The sequence below is a fragment of the Rhopalosiphum maidis genome, chromosome 3, assembly GCF_003676215.2.
Source record: "Rhopalosiphum maidis isolate BTI-1 chromosome 3, ASM367621v3, whole genome shotgun sequence".
In the NCBI taxonomy this organism is placed as follows: domain Eukaryota; kingdom Metazoa; phylum Arthropoda; class Insecta; order Hemiptera; family Aphididae; genus Rhopalosiphum; species Rhopalosiphum maidis.
This window is the reverse complement of record NC_040879.1, coordinates 42,117,887-42,134,960: the sequence shown is the minus strand read 5'-3', so window position 1 is coordinate 42,134,960 and position 17,074 is coordinate 42,117,887. Positions and strand designations below refer to the sequence as shown.

General features: G+C 26.8%; 1 protein-coding gene across 1 annotated transcript; it reads left to right on the top strand.

The window, feature by feature from the left end:
- The first annotated feature begins 6,027 nt into the window (after positions 1-6,027).
- Positions 6,028-16,750, top strand: LOC113557315 (Golgi apparatus protein 1). Its single transcript, XM_026962768.2, has 17 exons — positions 6,028-6,927; positions 8,938-9,252; positions 9,322-9,567; positions 9,640-9,820; positions 11,095-11,315; positions 11,383-11,504; positions 11,576-11,837; positions 11,907-12,076; positions 12,135-12,258; positions 12,324-12,545; positions 12,638-12,838; positions 12,918-13,103; positions 13,226-13,426; positions 13,489-13,608; positions 13,677-13,926; positions 14,497-14,606; positions 16,392-16,750. Exons 1-17 carry the CDS (start codon positions 6,739-6,741, stop codon positions 16,551-16,553), a joined length of 3,282 nt encoding a protein of 1,093 aa, XP_026818569.1. The 5' UTR covers positions 6,028-6,738; the 3' UTR covers positions 16,554-16,750.
- Positions 16,751-17,074: the final 324 nt, after the last annotated feature.

Below are 17,074 nucleotides of genomic sequence, written 5' to 3'. Positions count from 1 at the left end.
GCACAACAATTATTATTGAATAATTACAGTGTGTATAAAATATATTAAAACTAACAGGATAACAGCAACATACTATGCAGTATGCACATCTATGGAGTATAAGAATATACCTTTAGCGAGACCTGCAGTATTGTTTTCTGTATTTTTAAGTTGGCTAGCAGACAGTCTTTCAAAAGTCAAAGACGAGAAATTTAATGTTACCGGACCAGAAGTGGCTTTTAGGGGGGGCATAGAGGCCATGGCTTTATTTTGTCAAATATTTTCATTGATTTAATTATGTATAAATTGTACAATATTAATGTAAAAAGAATATCCCCCCCCAGGCAAAGAAATAAAACCGCTCCTGGACCGGACTGGACGCCGTCGACGGTCATTAATAGATCGTAATTGATTTCATCGCTAACGACGGTGTCTCGTCTGCCGAACAAAAATAACATATTTCATTTGTAACCTATTAAACTAAAAAATGATCGTAGGTCGCACAGGCCCATAGCCAAGGGGGGGAGGCGTTGCCCCTCCTAAAAATATTTTTTTTATATTGTTTTTATATATAATGCCCCCCCCCCTCAAAAAAAAAAAAAATTTGGTCTGGCTACGGGCCTGAGGTCGCAATAATACATTTACGTTCATACTTGTACGCCGGATGATCTTTTATAAACCGACGTAATCAACTAGTCGTCGTGTCGATTTGGCCGGACGCACGACGTGAAGTGAGCTTTAGATACTGTTGAATGGTACAATGCGCGCCTGTGTCAACTTCCACCATGCTGGACAAGTAACTGTGAATCAACGGGCTGAGACCAGGGAATTCACCCATCTGAAAACACGTTTGGTTAATATGATACGCTTGTGACACGTGGGTTAAATAAAACATAGATGGACCTATATAACATATTATATTATGTTGTTTAATTAGAATTAGGAAGTTAGTGTCTTAAAATCTGCTAAACTGTGTTGAAAAATATTATATTAGCTTTTCTAAGACACGAAAACACTATGTCTCGATTTGTCAAAGTATATTTTATTTTAATCACGAAGCACAAAGTAATAATAAAATCTCAACTAGATAGTAATTCTGAGGAGTAATTAATTGGAGTAATTGTGTTTATGTAATCCTCCAGATAAATTAAACTAAAGTATAATACATTAAAACATGCATTGTTTCAAGTACCTATAAGTGCTTAAAATACATATAGGTAATAAATAATTATTTTTATTTGTAAAAATTTCAGTGATGTGCGTCGTTCTGCTTAAATATGTAAAACAAAAAGTTACGCGTATCCCGAGCCCAACTCAGGCGCGGATCTCAAGGGCTCAAGCAGTCAAGCGCCCCCCCCCCTCCCAAGTAGACTCTGGGTGTCTGTTTTTGGCAACCGATAAAATGCATTATCTAACCGACAGCGTTTCGGCCATGTCCATTTTTATAAAGAGTTTTTATTAACATATTTTGAAAAGGTTTATTTTTTAGTAATTGCATTGGGGCTCTGAGACCTTTAAGTACGGCACTGGATAATTATAATTTATATTAAAGTATGACTAATATGACTAATATACTCATGTATACAATCGAAGGACGTATTTGACCGTGTCTATAAGAGTTGGTGCGTAATAATTTTTCATATTACTTATTGTTAAATAAAAACTACATTCAACCATGGATAAGGGTTTAAAGTACAAACTGTCTATTGTCTAAAGAATTGCAAATTTAAACTATAATATTATATTATAAAGTATATACCTATATTTTAAAGCATGTAATAGGCTACCAAATTATTATAACAATTCTAAGAACTACCTATTTATTAATATGTTGTATCATCAAAATTAACAACTACAAACCCTTGGACTCGCTATCACAAATCATAATGTGCAAATATATAATCAGAATTATTAGTACTAATAAGGTGTAATATATGAATAACGAATAACTAGGTTTGGCCTATCCAACATGTACAGGGACTTCATGCCCTAAAAACCTTGAAATATGCATGCACTTATGCCCTCGCACTAAATATGCTATTAAAATATCCATTAAAAAAAAAAAAAAAAAATCATAGTATTGAATAAAAATCTTTTTTCTAGATCGGAAATATATTGGTAAAATTGCTAAAATTATAAATTGCTTATTATTATTTTTCTTTTCCAATTTATATATATATATTTTTTTTGAATCACGCTTGCAGTGTACCGATAAATAACAATACAAGTCATCGTCGAGAAAAACACAAACACTAATTTTAAAATATTTATTTTATATAAATAAAACCATCATAATAATATCTCAGGTCCAAAAAATCTATTTAAAATTAAGTTTTTCTTTATAAAATTATAAAACATACACCTTTGTATAAATAATTGTCAAATATGCACTAATGATTAGTGCATACTTGACTTTATTAATAAGCGCATTAGTGACTAATGTATTTATTAATGAAAAATTGACAAGTAAATGCAAAATATGTACCTATAAATTTTAAATATACACTAGTATATCGATATGAAATAAATTTGTATTTTACATGGCTATGTTTTTAATGATCATTGAATAACATGCAAACTTCTATCAATTATTTGAGTTGCATACCACAGTCACTTTGTATGGTTAAAATAAATTGGTAAAACATCGATCGCGGACTCTGTACAGTATAAATAAACCGGGAAATATATTTTACAGGATAAGATTTAATTAAATTACTTAAAATTTTAGATCACGAATTGTGATCGCAATAAGTATGAGAAATGAGTTTGATGACACAGTAGAGAATGAACCAAAACCAAAATACTAAACTTAATCCGAAAATGTTTAAATATAGTTATGAGTTTATGATTATACCATTTTTTAAGAATAAATAAATCAAATATTCGTTAGAAGTGTTCAAAAGTGACTTGTAGGGATAAAGTTACTAAAAACCTTTATGAACCGGTGAGTTATAAATCATATTATTTTATAATACAACATCAGAATATTAAATTATTAAATTTAACTACCTGTGTTTTTTAATAACAAATTATGTGATATGTATAAATTTTTTTCTACCTAAAATAGTACCTACAAACTGTCCACCATATTGACTGTGGTTAATGTTGTTACTATAGGTACTTAAAATAGTACAAACTATTTAAATTTGTTTTAATTTTTTCTGGTTGACCGTACAGTGTCCATGGTACAATCCCTATAGAAGTAACTATAGTACCTACACTTATATAAACTAAATGTTTTTAAGTTTAACGTTATAACTTATAAGTCAATTTTGATTTCAGCTTTAAGGCCGTCGTTTTCGGAAAAAGCCATTTAGACTTTATATAACTCATAAAAATATCTAAGTATAATCCATATCTATTTTGTTTTTCCAAAGCATAATAAGTTATCGTTGCATTTCGTGATTTAGATTGAATATTTATTACACACCTTATTAACGCCATCGTTAAATATTAGTAGTTAATAGTGACGATATAACAAATACCGATAGGCAATAATAAATAATCGAATATTAAATAGGATGTCAGGTTGATAGATAATGAAAGAAAAGATCAATTTTTTTTAGAAAATATTTAATATTTACAAGGCTGGGCAAGTTAAAGATTTTTTTTAACTCAGTTAAGTTAAGTTAATATGCATCAATAAGAAAAAGTTAAAAGTTAATAAAATTTTTGGTTACTCAGCTAAGTTAAAAGTTAATACAAATTTTATTTAAACTTTTTATGAAGTTAAAAAAAAGTTATTTTTTTTTATTCGTTAGCGTACTTTATTTCTTACATACACACAACTAAATTATGGACTATAATGCTTATACTTCATACGACATACAGTATTTCTATATTTTCATATTTTCTAATATATACAAAATGTTCTTTTAGAGTACAGAGTGATTAGAAAAATAACATTTTTAACTAATAAATTCACAATAAAAATATTTTTTGACATGAAAACAACTGAAATAGTGTATGTAAAAGTAAAAAAAAAAATTTACTTAACTTATTTCTTAAAATGAAAAATAAATTCGTTAGTTTCATGTTAATTAAAAAATAAAATTAGTTAGTTTATAGTTAAGTTAATGAAAATCCAAACGTAACTAGTTAAGTTAATAAGTTAAAATTAACCTAACTTTTAATTTATTAACTCGTTAATGCCCAGCTTTGAATATTTATGAAGATGAATAAATAGATGTGCACTCTTTCAAATATTAGTATAGTATGGAATTATGCATTGCTTTTTTTAAACTACTTATCGTTGTAGATATATAAGTAAAATATAGAATAGACTTCTCCTATAAATCGATAACATACAAAAAGAAAAATACAACTTCTACAACACCAGAGTCTTAAATTTCATATTTTGTACTACCTATCAATTTTTATACAACGATTAATTTGTTTCTAGAGTTCTATAGACATTTAAAATGTACAATATAATTAATACGATTTTCAATATTTTCATATTTTAACAGGTGTTGTACCTTTCACTTTCCAGCAATAAAATATTATGACAACAAATTAAAGAAAACTAATTTACTTCAGTTATTTTTTTCAGCTGACTGAAAATGCCGCTTTCGGGCCAAAATATTGAAGATTAGATATGCTATATTTGTTTTTATTTAAACCAGGGCGAACTAAACTTTATTTAATGACATTATAATTTTTGATTTTTTTTTTCTATAAATATCGATAAAAACATTTTTACTCGGTCAAAAAGCTTTACAATTTAATATAAAGTTTCTCATACATTTTTATTAATGATAATTAAAACTATTTTAGTTAGGTACAATAGCTACATAGACACGAACATGATAAACGCATTTGAGAAAAAAATGTTATTAAAATTCGTCAAAACCACAAAAATACAGAATATGTAAGTTTTAAGTTAAGATTTGAACAAAATTATATTTTTAAACAAATAATAACGATTTTAGTTATTTTGTTGTAATTTAATATTATTATTTGTGGTTTCTTGAAACTCTCAACGTATACATTTAGAATTGGAAAAAACAGTTTTTATAAAAAACAAAACAAACGTTTCATTCGTTTAAACAATTGTTTTATTTGTTGTAACGGTTTAAACACGTTTTAAATAATTTATAGCAATGTTTTGTTTCAACTCTAATATATTATATAATATATTGATACCTATGTTATAAAGTGTTTCAAGTAACATCGTTTTTATATTATCTACATTCTACATTATGGATATTGGATTTATTGATTTATGGATAACAGTTTATTGTGTACATTCATGTAAATACATACATGCCGTGATCTACAAACAAAATGTATATGTATTTCATAGAAATAATACGAGATAATTTAATGTTAATTTTAAAACTACTTGTTTAAAACGTTTTTAACACATTCCAACCCTATATTTATATTTTAAACGCGCTAATGCGCTGTGACATTTTCCAATGCAGTGAAAATTAATTTAACCTAAACCGTATAATTACGAATACTCGGAGTACCACAGTAAATAACTTTAATAGCAATATAAATACAGATTAAAATATACTATTATTAATATAGGCTGACCATTCGTCTCCGCTCAGAATTGTGTTTCGCACAGGTACAATAATCAATCACTGAATTCAAATGGTACACATAGGTACCTACGTTACAGACTACAGACTGTAGTCTACAGTACCTAACTTACTCACGGACGAGATACACTCGATACACTATTTACAGCCAAACAATTACCTACGTTCCCCATTGAAAAAAAAAAAATGTTTTTTTCAATTCAATTGACTCGATAACATACACCTAATTATATATTACTCGAATAATATCAATTATTATCAAACGACAAAACCGTTTCAATGATGCGTTTTCATCACAAAACGCCAACAGACAGACACAGATTAGGCAATCGGTACTACCTACGTCGACGAGTCGTAATCGCTGTACGGGGCGTAGGCCATCGGCGCGACTCGCTGTAATTAAAATAATTTATCGGCTAATTAGAAAAAAAAAAAAAAAACATTAACGATATAATACGCCACTAGTGTAACGTTTATCGGTCCTACGACTCCTACGCCGCTGCCGTTGACCGTTATCTAGAACTGAACAGCTTTGGTTCGAGTATTATTTTACCGGTTTGGCCGTTTTCGATTCTCTGAGTGGGAAACTCATCCGCATTTCATTACATTTTTTAGATTATTTCATTTTGTGATATTAGTCTGTCGGCGGTACGATTACGATAACGACGCAACAACGACGATAATAATTTATCATTTCGGATCTTTGTCGTTGACTCGTTGTCAATTAATTATTGTCATACACGATCAGCAGTGATAGCACGTACTCGAGTACGATCAAGATTCGTGGTGGTAGCTGTTATTATCGTGACGGCTATCGATATAACAACAGCAACAACAACAACAACAACAATAATAATAATACGATGACGACGACGGCAATGATAACGAGTGATACGAAATAAGAAGACAAATTGCGTGCCGGCGACGATCCGCGTTATTACTGATAAGAACCTCCGTCCGTACCTTATATTATTATTATATTAGTACATATTTGGTGACAATTCGAATGAATCGCTCTGCTGTTGTCGTCGTCGCCGCCGCCGCCGCCGCCGCCGCCGATTGACAGCCGAATTGCCGTAGTTGTGCGTTGTTTCCGTGTCCTGACGAGCCGGAAGTGGTAGTGCCGTCGTCATGTCGCCCTCAAGACGTCATCCACGACTGTTGACGAGCTGTCACCAGTGATCCGCCCCCTTGCGATCCGTAAGTAACCATGGCCCGGCCAGTCGTCGTCGCCTCGGTCCTGCTGCTGCTGCTGTCGTGCACCGTCGTCCATGCATCCGCTGTCGATTCATTGCTGGCCGAACCGTCGTGCGTCGATTACTTGAAATTAAGATGTGCCAACGCGGGCACTGCAGCAGTGTCGAAACTCGACATCCTCGAATGCATACAGCTCTATGAGGTAATTATTCGCTCTGTGTTAAAATTTAAAAATAAATTATAAACAGTTTCAATGTGGTAATGTTCAATGTGTTAAATTGATAAAATAAAAAAATTACATACCAATTTAAACTTTTTTTTAAATATAATATGCTTGTTGCACTTCCCGCATAAACAAAATTATAATAATTGTATAAGTATCAATAACAGAGTACTATTTTAATTAAGCTTATTTTACTTGGTCTTGGTATATTTTGTTAAAATAATATTCTTAATTATTAAGTGAATGAAGGAACATAATGGTTTCAAATATAACTAAGTTAAATGTACTTTATCTTTAACTTTACAAGTATTCATGTTATAATATATTTAGTTAATTTAGTTATGTATATTTTTTTCAAACTATAATAAAATTATTACAGTGTTTATAAAATAATCAAGAATTAGATTTGTATAGAGTACAAGAAAATAATAATTTGTTGATACCTAACTAATTTTTATATTAATATAAACATTAGTATTAGTTGATTCTAATTAAATAGGCGACAAAATTGTTAGACATTAATTTTTATGTGTTGTTCCAATCATCAGTTGTTAAAACAAATGATTGTATACTATACATATTATTAGTAATTAGATGTATCAAGTTATTTTTTTTAGGGGACTTCAAATAAGATCTTATGACTTACATTTTATTTTTAAAAAGAAAGTTAAAGGGTGATTTTATGTTTTTGTCTAACACACATGCAACATAAGATTTATTTAATCTATTTAATTTATATTTTTGATTTATTTCCAATGTATCAATTAATATAATGAAGTGATAAAAATCATGAAAACAGATTTAAATTTGTCGTTAAGTTTACTTGAGATCGATTATCCTACATTTTTGATACTATCCCCCAAAATCCTAAAAACAATTTATTAAAACTTGACATATTTAAATTTTTGGAGAAGTAAAAAATCAAAAAAAATCAAGAATATGAGATAATTGATCTCAAGTAGACTTGAAGACAAATTCAAATCTGTTTTCAAAAATCTCATCACTTAATTATATCAATCCAGTACCTTAGAAATAGAACACGTCAATAATCCTATGTTGCACATGTTAGACAAAAAATGAAATCATCGGTTCCAATCTTCTTTATGGTATAAGTTTTGTATAAAATATGTATTAAATTTCAATTGCCTAGATAATTATGAAGTACAGTAAGTTATAGTACCTATAAGTTAAAACTCCATTAAAATGTTACTTATTCATCTATACTCCACTTAATAAGTGACTTAGTTAAACTATTCACCTAAAATTTAATCGTATACTTTTTTTTAGTATATATTTATTTAAATTTTTTCATTATTAAAAGTACAGGCATCAATGACGTAGGTTAATTGTCTATAGTATATTTTATACCTAATGTCTTAATTGTTATTTCATAAAAATCACTTAAGAGGATGTTATACCCGCATGTGTTGTCTCTGTCTTACTAATGTAGATTATAGCAAATTTTCGTTCTGCAGAACACAATTTGTAATATTAGCTTTAATATTAGAGTCAATTTACTTATTATCAAACTTAAAGGTAATAATGTTATCTAGGGCATCTCATAGGATTTTATTGGTATTTTAATTTTTAATCGAGTTACGAGCATTTTAAAGTTTTAATGTTTTATATAACCATAACTCATTTAAAAATAAATATACATAAATATATAAATATCATTAAAAGCCTATGAGATGCCCTAGATAATATTTTTACCTGTAAATTTGATAAAAGGTAAATTTACTCTAATATTAAAGCTAACATCACAAAATGTGTTCTGCTAAACGAAAATTTGCTATAATCTACATTAGTAAGAAGAGACAACACATGCGGGTATAAAATCCTCTTAACAATTACACATTGTATGAAACATTTTATTCTATTAATATTTTATGAATTAATTATTTGAAATAAATTATTTAAAAATATCCCATCTACTCTTTCTGAAAAAATAAATTTAAATATTATTAATTACTGATTTAATTGTTTTAGGATTCAGATTTTTCGGGTAACTGTCCAAAAGCCATTTGGACTCATTTAAAAAAGTTTATGGCAAAAGAAAATCTTCGAGCTGTACTATGGCCAAAATGTAGATATGAAATTGAAAAACTCAATTGCGAACGAGACAAAAATTGGTTTGGTTGCATAGTTGACAAAAAACAGGGCATCAGGAATAATGACTGCCTTCATTTAATAATGCGAATTGAAAATATAGCATTTTCTGATTTTAGACTAATCACAAATTTTTCAAACTCATGTCAAGATGACATAAAAAAATTTCACTGTTACAATATTTCTATTACAGATGTATGTGCAAATTATTTAAATTATTTGTGTATTATTATAAATGTATAAATGTACTTATTTAATTTATAGACACTGTATCGAGGACGTGTATTGGAATGCCTTCAATCCAATATAGACAAACTTTCTCCAAAGCAATGTTTACCTTTGGTTTATAAGTTATCTGAGTGGCAAGCAGATAATATAAAATTTGATTACTCCCTTCATATGGCCTGCTTAAAAGACAAAGAGAAACTATGTGCTGACATACCAACTGGTAGTGGTCTTGTTTACAACTGTCTTTCTGGACATATTGGTAGTGGACAAATGTCACTTCCGGTAATTTTATTACTTAGGTTATAAATATTAGAATATATCTATTAAAATTTGTTTTCCTACTTTTATATATAGTGCCAAAACCAACTCTGGAGGAGAGAAAAATTGATTTCTGGTAATATTAGAGTCAGTAAAGGATTAACTAGAGCATGTAGAGAAGACATCCGTACATACCGCTGTCGAAGATTAGTATCTGATGACAAGGACGTACGTTTGGCACAATTATTGTTGTGTTTAGAAAATGCTATTCATAATGGTAAAGTTAAAAGATATAAAAAGTATTAAAATATTTAATTTACTTTAAATATTTAAATAAATTCATATTTTGAAGATGAATACCAATTCATTGTTTGAAAATAAAAATATTGACTATGGATAGAAAAATGATAGTACTTTTTTTAATGAGCAAATAAATTACCAATATTTTTGTCTTCTTACAAAATGTTTAACAATTCTAATAATGAAAATGTATTAATTATAACTATCATAACTCATGAGTTCATGTATTTGCATATCAATCTTCTCAAGTGGTATTAAATGGTATGATAAAAAGTTGATACAAGTTTCAATATGTAGTCGTCATGCAAAAAGTGATTGAATATTTTTATAACCAAAATTTTCTTTTTCATTAAGATACTGCATAATGTTGACTATATATACATTATATATTACCACAAATAATGATAAAGTTAAAAAAATATTGAATGGAATTATACAAATTTAATATTTAAAAATAAAATTATAAAAATTATCACTTTACCACTTATTGTATGATGGCCAATATTTGAAATTTTATTACGCATATTGTCGCATATTTCAAATAGAATAATTTATACATTTAAAATTGCAAGAACTTTTTGTTAATAATATTGATGCAAGTAAATACTAATTTTTTAATATCCATAGAAAACAATTGCTTATTATTTGATATATTTATAAAAACTCTCTTTTATTATTTAATGTCTTAAGAACATATTAAATACAAACCTGATAATGTTTAAATCTCTATAAAAATAAGTAAATGCTTTAAGTCCTGAGCCCTGGTTATAAGAAAACATTTAAAGAAAAACATTCATTCAGTTTTTCAGTTTAACTTAAATAAATATTTGTATTTAAATTTTGAATTATGTATTTATAAACTTTTCAGTTAAATTTGGAATCAATATTAATGGTGTTAGGGATATAAAAATTATATTACATTAATTAAACTAAATAATGCGTTCCTTTTATGAAAAATTTTAAAAATTAAAATTTACTTTATTATTGTCATATTTGTAGTAAAAAATGATAAATATTTTACTATTTATTAAATTATGTATATAATGCTCTATTAATGTGTATATGTATATATATATATAATTAATATATGTGCAATGTGCTATTAAACATCTTATCTCAGGCACAGCGTATAATGGCTTTAGAGATGATTCAAGTAAATTATAAAATTAAATACATTATTTTTATTTATTGTATTTGTAAAAAATAAACATTATTATTTATTTTTATTTAACAGTAATTTTTTTTTTTCAGGCAGTAAAGTATCCTCTGATTGTCAATTTGAATTAATGGAACATCGAAAATTGTTACTCCAAAACCATCATTTATCACCAGAAGTTGTTTCAACATGTTCTAATGATATTGAAAAATATTGTAGAAATAATGAAGTTAGCAGACGAACAATTCATTGTTTAATGGATCATTCTAAGCCATCACGTCAAAAAAATCGAATAGATAAGGCTTGTCAAAAATCGGTATGTGTTTTTTTTTTATGTATTAAATCATTATTGTTTTTAATGTAATATTTTTAATCATAATTAGTTACAAAAACTTATGCGCATCACAAATATTGGTGAAGACTGGAGAGTAGATCCTGTACTACAAGAAATGTGTCAGTCTGAAGTTGATAAGTATTGTTCTGATAGACCTCCTGGCTACAACAGGTAATTAAAATTTTTAAATAAGTATTAAATATCAACATGGTATTAATTTAGTTTTATATTTTTTAAATTAGGGTGATATCTTGTTTACTGGAAAAGTTATTTGTGGGATTAGTCCAAGATAAATGCAAAAATGCATTACTGCCAGTTCAATATTTTATTAATCGAGATTTCACATTAGACCCTGCATTATATCAAGCATGTTATTCAGATGCATCTAGGATATGCAAAGCTACTGGAGATTGGATAAAAGAATCAAAAGAAAACTTGATTTTGCCATGTCTTACTCAGTACTATCGACCTTTTACATCATCTTCTACTGGAGCTAAATATAAAGTAATTTTTAATCATTAATAAAACTAAAATATTTTAATACCTTGATATTTTTTTTTTTTTTTTAATTAGTTAAAACCAAAATGTAAAGACCAAGTACGAAAAGTTATGATACAACGAGCTATTAGTGTAGACCTAAACCCAGAAATCGCTGAAGCATGTATTAAGGATCTTCCAAATTTTTGTCACAAAAAAACTGGTGTTGGAGAAGAAATGCTCTGTTTACAAGATCATTTCAATAAGTAAATAATTACTTTTTATAAAAAAAAAGTTTATTTTAAATAAAACATGTAATTTCAGTAAAAAGATGACCAAAGAATGTAAAGAATCGATTAGTCGGTGGACAGAAGCACAAGCTGAAGATATCCAGCTGAACCCTGTTATTAGATTACATTGTAAACCATTCATTCAACAATTTTGTTCGGTAAATTAAAACATAAATATTAATTATTAATTATTATTATTATTTTTAATTTTTCTTAATTTCAGGCTGAACTTCTATCTAAAGATGAAATTGGTAAAAATGATGTAATGGATTGTTTGATCAAAAATAAAAACAATCCAGAAATGAAAACAGAATTAAAATGTCGTGCTGCTGTGGAGCATTTTCAATTGATATCTATGAATGATTACCGTTTTACTTTATCGTTTAAAGAAGCTTGTCGGTCGACTGTTATTAGGTATTGTCCCAAGTCTCGTACCAAACCAGAGGTTTGTATAATTATATTACTCTGTATAATAAAATATATGCATCTGTCTGTCATATATGTCTGAACTTATGCATGGTTGATTTGATTTTTTAGGTTGTTGCATGTTTAAGTGAAGTAGTACGTAATGATACTATAACCGACTCTAAACATAAGGTAACAAAACCTTGCCGACAACAATTACGTGCTCAATTATTGCAACAACGGGAATTCTTAGATTTAGATCCAGTTTTAAAAAAAGCATGTCAAGATGATATTGCTAAACATTGTTCTAATATGGAATCTGGTTCAGCACAGGTAAAATAATCTGTAACATTTTTAAAATTTTTAATCATAATTTTAGTTATTGATTTTTACCATTTATCCTTTATCTTAGGTTTTAGTTTGTCTTGAAATGAACAAAAGCTTATTGTCAGATCAATGTCACCGAGTAATATTTTTGATTCAAAGGCAAGATTTGACTGATAGTTCATCAGATTATGTATTGTTAACAAAATGCCACAAAATGTTGCAACTTTATTGTAAAGAAGAAAACACCTCCCGGGCTTTGAGCTGTCTAAAGGTATTATTTATGGATAAGTTTATTAAGTATTTTTAATAAACTATATGATATTATGTTATTTGTTTATTTTTTTATTAACATTTGATTATTATTTAAAAAAATCATAAATAAATTTGTTATAGAAATTCAAACATGATCTTACTTTTGAAAAACAATGTCAATCCCTTGTAATTCAACGTATGATTGAACAAAGTGATGATTATAGACTGGATCCAGCACTGCATCATAGTTGTCAAACAGACATCAATTTGTATTGTAGTCAAATATTGGCTAAATTACGCCCAGAATCGGAGTATAATGGCAAAGTGTTACAATGTTTAAAAGTTTGTCCTTATTGATTTACATATATTGATTTTAGATTAAATATGATTGATAAAATGTTTAGGAAAAGTTTCGTCAAAGAAAACTTAAGCCAGAATGCGAGAAACAAGTATCTGTTACTTTACGTGAATCTGCATTAAATTACAAATTAAATCCATTGTTGCGAAGTCTTTGTACAACTGAGGTATGTTAAGAATTTTTACCTATTTTGTGTATGAAAAAAAAATGTATTTGTTTTGTTTTTGCAATTAGATTAAAGAGCTTTGTCGAAAAGAAGAACACAATGAAGGCAATGGTGATTTAGAGGATTCTGGACAAGTGGAAGAATGTTTAAAACAAGCATTAAGTCACGGGTTAATAGATAGTCGGGCTTGTCGTTTAGAAGTAGCTGGATTGATTGAAGAATCCAAAGCTGATATTAATGTTGATCCATTGTTACAACGAGCATGTTTTCTAGATATTACCAAGTACTGTGATGAAGTTCCTCAGGGAGCTGGAAGACGTAAGTTTCTTATGACACTATAATATTAATTTAATTTATATCAAGTGATATTTTAATGTAAAAAATACTTATTTAATATTTTTTATATTTGTAATTGTTTAGATTGTTTAGAATAGAAATAGTAAAACTTAAAAAAAGTGTTTTTTTAAACATTTCACATTTTTAAGGAATATAATTTCAAATAATATTCTTTATTTTTATTTCTTATAATGTTTTGTAATTATTTATTTATAATAGAAAAAATTACACATTGTTAAAATTTAAACTTCAATGGATCAGAATAATGCTATTAAATTTCTTAAAGTAAACTTTTTTTCTTAAATTTAAATATGTATAAACAATAAAGTTAATCATTAATTTATAACCAACATCAGTACATTTTTTCTCTAAAAATAATTTTGATTTAGAATATGGTTTTAGAAAAGTATAAATCATTATGATAAAAGTAGTTAAATTATAGTTTTCTATTGTAATTTTTCACATATTTTTCTTTTCAGAATCATAAAATTTATCTACAAATGTCTGATATAATCATTTGATCGATAATATAATATTTTTATTTTTAAACAGATTTACAATGCTTACAATCTGTTGTTCAATCCAAAACTAAAACGCTCAGTGCCAAGTGTCACGACATGTTGTTGCAGAGGATGGAAATGTTTAAAAACGCAAAAGCATTGGTTAGTAAATTATTACTTGTTTTTTAAACATATAATTTTGATATAGCATTTCACTAAATTAAACTTATATTATAATCAGAGCTCAAGTCATCATGATGTTAAAATCATAAAAATATATGTATGTATTTGTTATCAATTTAAAAAAGGTGTATATTAATTACTAGAGCACAGATGTTGTAGTACTAAAAAACTAGTAAAATTGATTGCATTAAAAAATACTAAAAATTGCACTGAAAAATAACAGCGTTTTGTTATAAATGTTTTAAATTTACTGCTATAGTCTAAAATTCTACCAAAAATATAAATATAAATAATTCAGTATTCTATTTGAAGTGGCTGAAGAACAAATTATAACATTATAATAACACATAATTGACAAATAGTCATATTTCACAAATTATTTTTGTGCTGTACCTACCAACTTGAAATTATGTTTATTTTTTAAGATAACATAGATGTTACAACGGTTGAATGTCGACTATAAGTGTAACTAAAATTGTTGTTTAAATGAGTAAATTTAATAAATTTACAATAAAAATCTAAAAATTGCAAAAAATTTCACTAAAAACGTTTAGAATTTAGTTTTTACTTACATGACACACATTTATAACATACGTAGTAATATATTGAAAAAGTAGAAAAAAATTTGCAAATGCAACAACATCAGTGCCCTAATAATTACATTCATATACAAATACAACAAACAGGATATAATAATTTTAATTTTTTAAATTATTGAATATTTTTACAAACTAGCTTACAAAACTATGTAATAGAGTCTTGTTTGGAATTTTTTCTTTAATTATTACAAAAAAAATATATTAATAACTCAATAACATATTGAAAACAACAAGTGTACATATGATACTATTTACACAATTTATTGTTACTTATGTAGGTACTGATTACAATATTAACAATTAAAAAAACGAGATAAAAATACAAAGTAATTAAATAAGCTTTTTTTAAGCATGTATGTGACATGTTAAGAAGACATAGTTACATGTATTTTTCCGTCTTACTAATGCTTACCATATAGGTAAGGTTAGGTTTTGCTTAAATATTGGAGTGAAACGACCTATTATTAATTAATTAAAGGTATGAACATTATCTATAAATTATCGTCAGTTTTTAAATATTTTAATTTATACTGAACTATGAGCAATTATAAATATTAATATTTTACATACTTGTAATGCTCTTAAAAATTTAAATATCATAAAAAATCAACAAAAGTGCACAGATCCTTCCCTTAAATTATTTTATAGGCCATTTCACTTTATTATTTAAGCTAAACATAGATAACTGGAACTACTAAACATATTTTGGTATTGTATATATTGGTAAGACGGAGACATATGCGAGTACAATGTACTCTTAAGATATGTTTTTAATATGATCATGATTATAATTGTATGATTTAGATGTTCACATCTATCCACTGATAAATAATGATTATAATTTAAATCAAATAATCATTTTAAAATTTATTTATTTTATGAAAAATTAGATTTTTTGTGTAAATAATTACAAATATATGAAAATATCAATGAATTTTTAAAATAAGCATTTATAAAGAAAAAAACCAAAATATACAGACATATAAGTGAGCCCTGATTTTAATATAATTATTACTTGTTTATATATTATAGTGAAAACAGTGATATACACAATTTTTGATTCTCACTAATACGATAATATGAACTTCATGTTTATCAGTCATTATATTATATATTATAATTTTATATTTAAATGCAATTGTAATAATTTAATTTAATTTTGTAGATCTATCCTGAGAGCTTACAACAATTATATGGACAAGTCGCTAAATCACCTTCTAAAAAATACCTTATAGTCGTTTTGTTCACTTTTATGGGACTAATATTCATAGTTGGTTTGTTTTGTGGACGTGTTAGTAGAAGAAGTGCAATTTCTAAAAAAAAATAGATGTTGTCATCGGCCAATACTGATAGGTAGCTTAATTAAAAATGAACAAAATGACTTTGTGAATCTCTCTATATATATAAATATAAATTTTAATTGTAAGTGTACATTATACAATATGCTATTTACTGTTAGACGCATTAATGTTAACTATTATGATAGTGGTGATTTTTAGTATTATATTACGAACAAAACAATGATACAATTTGAGTTGATTTTTGTAATTTTTTAAACATAATATGCTATGGTTATATTGAAATATGGTATAAAATCTGTCATAAAATTCCAAAAATAAACTAATTAAATACTGAAAATAATATTATTTATTATGTTTTAAGATTAAGAAATATAAAATATTTGTATTAGAATAGTAAAAAAATAGAAAAAAAAAAAATATCAGCTCAAAATTTATTTTATAAGTTTTAATTTTATAGTTTATTTCTATAAATTTACTTTTTTTCATTTTTTCTTCACTATTTTTTAGTTCTAAAGCCAAATTAAAATTGTCCTTATAAGTTTTAACA